This window comes from Moschus berezovskii, chromosome X (assembly GCF_049115385.1).
Source record: "Moschus berezovskii isolate FMDL1 chromosome X, NW_MosBer_1.0, whole genome shotgun sequence".
In the NCBI taxonomy this organism is placed as follows: domain Eukaryota; kingdom Metazoa; phylum Chordata; class Mammalia; order Artiodactyla; family Moschidae; genus Moschus; species Moschus berezovskii.
Window position 1 is genome coordinate 50,856,117 of NC_142488.1, and position 7,105 is coordinate 50,863,221.

A 7,105-nucleotide genomic window follows, 5' to 3' on the forward strand; every position below is an offset into this window, starting at 1 on the left:
TTATATTAAGTACATCAAGTCTACCGCCCCCCCAAACAAAAAAGACCTTCTTGGAACCCTTCATCCCTTTCACAAATCTGAACTAGTTGTTCTCTAGGCCTGATGCATGACTGTCATTTTGGAACTTTCCTTCACAGCTTTCCTTGGTTATATGACTATTTACTGGTGGTTCCCAGGGTTTTGTTGTGTCTGTTTTTTTCCATTGTTTTGATAGTATACATCCTCAAGTAACTTCTCAGAAAGGTTGTAGAGGAGATAGACTTCCTGGATACTGTATTCCATTCTTATGCTTGGATACAAAGTTTCATTTCTTTTGGGCTTTTTTTTGTTTGTTTGATTGATCGTTTGTGGTTTTGTGGCTGTACATTGAGGCTTTTGCAGGATATTAGTTCCCTGACCAGGGATTGAACTCATGTCTCCTGCAGTGAAAGCACAGTCTTAACCACTGGATCACCAGGGATGCCCCCTAAAGTTTGAGATTCAACACCGTTTTCCCACAGAACTTTGAAGTCTCATTGCTTTTATGTAAATTAACTCATTTATTTCTTCTGTCTTTCTGAGACCTCAAAGACATGAATGTTAGATTTTTTCTTATAGTGTTGCAGGTTCCTGAGGCTCTGTTCACTTTTTTCCTAGTCTATTTTCTCTTTTTCCAGATGGGTAGTTATTGTTCTATATTCCACTTAACTGATTCTCTCCTCTGTCCCCTCCTTTTTTGCCATCCATCCATTTTGTTTGGGTTATTATATTTTTGAGTTCTAAAATTTCCATTTGATTCTTCTTTATATCTTCTGTTTCTTTACTGATAATTTGTATTTTTTCACTTGTTTTAGGCATATTCCTTATTGTCCATTATAGCATTTTTATGATGGGGCTCCTTAAAAACCCTTGTCAGATGATTTTTAACATATCTGTCATCATGATGTTGGGTCTGTTGAGTGTCTTTTCTCATTCAAATTGAGATTTTCTTGGTTCTTGGTATGATGAGTGATTTTCTGTTGAAACCTGGGGATTTGGGGTATTGGGTTAAATATGAGGATTATTTAAATATCTTGTTTTACCTTGCCTCCTCAGACACTGTTGCAGCAGTGAAAGAGGAGACACTGACTTGTTACTATCAGATGGGCCTGAAAGTCCAGGATCCCCACAGTGTCTGTTCACACCCCAGAGGGAGGGTTTCCTCATTACTCTTAGATGAGGGTGGGAGTTCTGGCTCCCCACTCAGCCTTCCCAAACACTACCCCAGTGAGGAGGGGAAGAGTTACTCTTTATAGCCAGCAACGGTAGAAGTCTAGGTTCCCCACTTGGCCTTTGCTGGTGGGACTACAGTTTTTCCTGTGGTGTTTGGCTGGAGTAGAATGGTTATTATCTAAGTACCATCTTATCCAGCACCAAGTCTAGGATATGTGAGGTAAAAAGGAAACCAAAAGAAATCACCACTACGTCGCTCCTCTGCTACTGAGGTCCTCAGCAGGTTTGCCTTCTCTCCACCTCTCAGTCTTATGTTTATATGTAATGTCCCAGGATTTTAGCTGTACTTGGGGAGAGGAATAGGGAAAAGTACTTCTACTCCATTTACTCCCCTCTTTAAATAGTAATTTTTTGAAAACTGTATTTGTGGTATTTTAAAATTTCCTAATTATGTGTTTAAGTTTGGGGATTTGTCATTCATTGCATTGGTCATTGGTTAGGCCTCTTCATTTTGAAATTCTTTAATTCTGGGAAATTCTCTTATATTCTTTGATCAAATTCTTTGATATGTTCCTCTTTTCTGTTTTTGTTGTTGTTCTCTCCTGGAACTCATTAAAGTGGAATGTTAGACCTTCTGAATTTATCTTTTGTATTTTTATCTGTTCTCTACTGCTGCCACACCTCCTACCTCCTTCCCTCTCCTTCTCTTCCTTTGTTTTTGTTTACTTTCTGGAAGAAGATTTAACTTTATTTTCCATCTCTTCTCTTGTATTTCTTTTCTTCCCTTCTTCTTACTTCCTTCTTTCTCCCTTTCTTCCTTTTTGCATTGGGTCTTTGTTGTCCCGCGTGGGCTTACTCTAGTTGTAAATGGGGGCCACTCTCTAGTTGCGATGCACAGGCTTCTCTAGGCACATGGGTTCAGTAGTTGTGGTTCACCAGCTCTAGAGCACAGGCTTGGCAATTTTGGCACATAGGCTTGGTTGCCATGCAGCATGTGGAATCTTCCCGGACTAGGGATGAAATCTGTGTCCCCTACATTGGCAGGCAGATTCTTAACCACTGGACCACCAGGAAAGCCCTACATTTCTCTTCATTTTCCAGTCATATTTTAAAATTTCCAAATGTCCATTCATGTTATCTTTTCTTATAGCATCCTGTACTTGTTTAATGGATATACTATTATCTTGAATCTCTCTTGGAGTAATAGAGTTATTTTTATATTTCATTGTGTTCTTTGAAATATTTATTTCCTTTGGAATTTGTTTTTCCCCATTTGCTTATTTTGGTCTCTTTTGATTTGTAATCTTTTCTCAGATCCCTCGTAATGTATAGTGGTTTGCTCATATTGAAGAACACAACAATAAAATTGGATTCAAGGCTCTGTGTATGGGGTACAGGGCCAGGTGACTGGTGGCTTGCCTTTAGAATGATTGGAAAATAGCTGACTACTATGCTGCAAACAAAGATCTTTCTCTGAGTTTGTTCAGTTTCCTTAGATGAGAAATGTCTGGTTTTGCCGAATGGGTATACACCTGGCTGCTGTGAATTGTACAGAGGGGTGGGTTAACAGTTCGATATACAGCTTCCCAATTTATCTCCGTTTTCAGACCCACATCTCACTCGTACTCTATATCATACCTGGCATTGTTAAGACCCAAGACACTCCAAGCTGCTGCACAGAAAGATCAACTCCTCCTCAGTGGCATCACCTCCATGCATACTCCAGACTGTGGCATCCTCCACCATGCTTCATCAATCCTCCATTTTCTTCCTATCTTCCAGACATTTGGAATCTCTTTCGCTGATGGACCTGCTCCTGACGGACATTTTCTTCATCATTGTGTTTTTATACTTTTTTTTATTCCTTTACTATTATTTTAGCAAGGTTTCAGGTGGGAATGGAGATAAACATGTGGTAAGTCTGCCATCTTGTCCTAGAAATCTACTAGTCTACTTATAACTGTTTATTTTTTACTTTTCTGATAATAGTCTTCATATCTTTAAATAATATACAATTTTTTTCTATTTATCAACTTACCACTTTTAGACATTATCTGTTATTTTCTGCTATTAATACCACCGACTGCCCTCCTCCCATGCCTCCAATATATAGACATGTCATTAATTATATGTCCTCTATTTCTTACCTTTGTACCTTTAAATAATAGATTTATACTCCCTCTTTCAATCTCTCAACTTCTCTCATTTATACTTTTATATTAACAAGATTAATAATATTTACATTCTTTTCTATAAGCAAAATTAAATCATCCATACTTTGCTAACAGGTCATTCTAAAAGTTTAAAGTCAATAAAGTGTTTATGTTGTTATGATTATGTAAATGTTGTTCCTAATGCTCCAGTGTCCTAGGATTACATTTCTTTTCTTATACAGTTTTTGTTTTTTCCTGGATTTTCTAATTGCCTTTCTTTTTTCCTTGCGTTGTCTGACTTTATCTCCTTCTTAAGTTGTTCCAAATTCTTAAGGAAAGTATAAAATCATTTGAATCCCCTTTTTCCCCAGATACCTTCCTCCTGGAGCCCTCCGTCTTCCTGCTCCAATTTGGACTGGTTGCTCTGTAGGCCTGCGGCACAACTGTCATCCTGGGACGTCCCTTCATTACTCTTCTGGGTTGGACCCAATCTTTCCTGGACCTTATATCTTCCTCTTTGTTAGTTTACTCCTTTGTAGTGGCCTTTGTAGTTGTTCTCCACCATCCATTCCTCTCCTCCCCCATTGTATTAACAGCTGTGCAATTTGAGTGGAATTGACCCCATTGCCAGCTCTAGGTATAGAACTTTATGATATAAACCAATCTGAGTAATCTCCCACATTATCACAGTGATGATTGTTTCAGAGATGACCCAATCACTGAAGCTTTTTGTTCAGATTTTGAGGGAAGACATAGCTGTCTTCCCTTGGACATGAACAAAGAAGTATGTAGTCTGATTGCTGTTGTTAGCCATCTTTTGAGCATGTGGAAGGCTTACCTGAGAATGGAGCTGAAAAATGGAGAAGGCAGAGCCAAGAGAATTACAGAGAAATGGATTCATATTCCTGATCATACCGGGCCTGAAGTCTTCCCTGCCTATGGACTTGTCAGTTAAGTGAGCCAATAAATTGCATTTATTATTTAAGCCAGTTTGAGTTGGGTTTTATATTGCTTACACATGAAAGCACTATAACTTATATTGTTGCTGTCTCCCTCTAGAGAAGGAATGTGCATTTTTTGGTTATATGAGGCACTATATTGTGAAAGCATATTTTTAGAATAAATCTGGGATTAAAGGTATATGTTGGATAACCAAAGGAGTGAACTCTATTGGCTGCCTAGTATTTAAATCTTCATCCTGTTTGGAGGGATTCCTCTTCATGTGAGTCTCAATGAGAGGCAGGTCCCCACTTCCTCTGTGGAAACCAAAGGTGGTTTGGTTAGACTTCCTTTCCCTGCCCACCAGGCGGCAAGGACCGAATACTCTCTTCATAGCTTTGAATCCAGTGTGAACAACACAAAGGAGACAGGAATATATAAGATTAACAAGTGGATGACATATTAGGAGAATATGTTTGCAATATGTAAAACTGACAAAAGGTTAATAACTAGAAAAAGAAGATAGTAAATCCAAGAGGAAAATGGGAAAAGGAAATGAGTAAAAACTTGAATTAACACAAGAGGAAACTTGAATACATTAAGAGATTTTCAACTCTGCAAATAGAGAAATGAAAATTAAAATAACATTGAGAAATCACTACAAGAATGGCAACATGGAGAAAGTCAGATATCATCAAAGCACTGATGATGAGAGGAAAAGAAAATTGTGGGTGGAGTGTAAAATGGTACAGGTGTTCCAGAGAATAGTTTGGCAGTACCTCCTGTAGATTATATGTATACCCTACAACCCAGCAATTGCACTCCTGGGTATATATTCCAGAGAATACTTAACACAGGTCATTAGGGAAATATAGTTGAGGTGGTTTGTTGCCGCATTGCTTTTGCTTGCTTGCTTAGTCGCTCAGTCACATCCAATTCCTTGCAACCCAAGGACTGTAGTCTGCCAGGCTCCTCTGTCCATGGGATTTCCCAGGGAAAAATACTGGAGTGGGTTGCCATTTCCTTCTCCAGGCGATCTTCCCAACTCAGGGAATCAAACTACATCTCTTGCATCTCCTGCATTGCAGGGGGACTCTTTACCATGGAGCCATCGAGGAAACCAGCATTGTTTATGGTACTGAAGAATTGAAAGCAATCCAGGTGACCATCACCAGGGGACTGGATAAGCAAACTGTGATATATTCATAGGATGGAATAAATAAAATAAAAAGAAAATAGTTGAATTTACATGTAGCCACATAGGTCTCTAAAACCTAGTGTTGAATGGAAAAGATAAAAAAGAGCATGAGGTTTATAGCACAAATTTACCATTTGTGTAAATGTAAAACAACACTGTAATATCATGGATGTGCATATATGTAAGTAGATCTATGGAAGATGAGTTGGAAGTGTATATACATGACATACAGTAGAGTCACTAAGGTGGGCAGGGGTGGGAACTGACAGGGAAAAATAATACAACAATGAAATCAAGCAAAAGAGGGGCCTTGAATGAACTGATGAAAATAATATGCCATGGACTGAAGAACATGAGAGTCCCTTGGACTGCAAGGAAATCCAACCAGTCCATTATAAAGGAGATCAATCCTGGGTGTTCATTGGAAGGACTGATGCTAAAGCTGAAACTGCAATACTTTGGCCACTTCATGCGACGAGTTGACTCACTGGAAAAGAGTCTGATGCTAGGAGGGATTGGGGGTAGGAGGAGACGGGGACGGCAGAGAATGAGATGGCTGGATGGCATCACCGACTCGATGGACATGAGTTTGAGTGAACTCCGGGAGTTGGTGATTGACAGGGAGGCCTGGCGTGCTGTGGTTCATGGGGTCGCAAAGAGTCGGACACGACTGAGCGACTGAACTGAACTGAACTGAAAGTTGACCACAAATAAATGAGAACAGACAGATGATTAGAGTTTGTCTTCAGTGGGATGTGATGATAGGATGATGTCCAGGGGTCAGAGCAGCGGGGCTTGCAGTGCCCATAGCATTTGGATCCACCACAGTGTGGCTTTTCCTGCCCGATTGTCCAGACTTCTGTGAGCTACAAAAATGAAGTGGCAATAAGTCCCTCTTCTGCTTAAGTTAACTAGAGGCAGCTTCTGTCACTTGCACCCAACAATCCTGACTGATACGTCACATATTTTCTTGGAAGACATTCTCAAGTAACTTCCTAAGAAGGTAAATTTTGTGGTCTTGGCATATCTGAAAATGTAGTGTTATTTTACCTTTATATTTGAATGATAGTTTGTCTTTAGAATTCTATATTAAAAGACAGTTTGCCTCTGAATTTTGTAAATACTGCATTTAGCATGTAGTGTTGCTAATTGGAAGTCGGGTTCTCAATTTTTGTTGACGACTTGTTTTCACTAACTCTGGAAGCTTATGTTTTTTTCCTTCATACTTTTTTTTTTTTAAAACCTTTTTATACAAAACATTACAAAAATATTCTTTAAATTAAGATTAATTTTATTTTTATTTTTTATTTTTTTTTATGTCTAAAAAAGAATTTTATTAAAAAAACACAAATGCAAAGAAATGAACAGAGGAAAATGTATGCGTCGAACCTGGACTGGTCACTTATGATAATATACATGCTACAATTCCATTCTCCCCAATCATTAACATTAATTTTAGAATCTACCCATACTAATACAAATGCTCTAGTTTATTCATATGAATTGCCACACAGCCTTCCACAGACATTCAGGTTGTTTATAGGTTTTTACTACTATAAATAATGCTGCAGTAAGCATTCTTGTATATGACTCTTCATATACATGGAGAATTCACTAGGAAGCA

The 7,105-nt window shown here is 38.6% G+C and overlaps 1 protein-coding gene across 3 annotated transcripts in view; it reads left to right on the forward strand.

Annotated features, from left to right (window-relative positions):
* Nucleotides 1-4,321, forward strand: part of SMC1A (structural maintenance of chromosomes 1A) — a 47,163-nt gene extending 42,842 nt beyond the window's left edge. Inside the window, exons 23-24 of one of the 3 annotated variants that reach the window (XM_088834072.1) lie at nt 2,974-3,106; nt 3,716-4,321. In XM_088834072.1, the coding sequence (XP_088690198.1) occupies nt 2,974-3,106; nt 3,716-3,868 (286 nt within the window). In that variant the 3' untranslated portion in view covers nt 3,869-4,321. Of the gene's footprint in view, nt 1-2,973 lie in introns of all 3 variants that reach the window. The other 2 variants (XM_088834071.1, XM_055437977.2) reach the window with 2 other exon arrangements.
* Nucleotides 4,322-7,105: the final 2,784 nt, after the last annotated feature.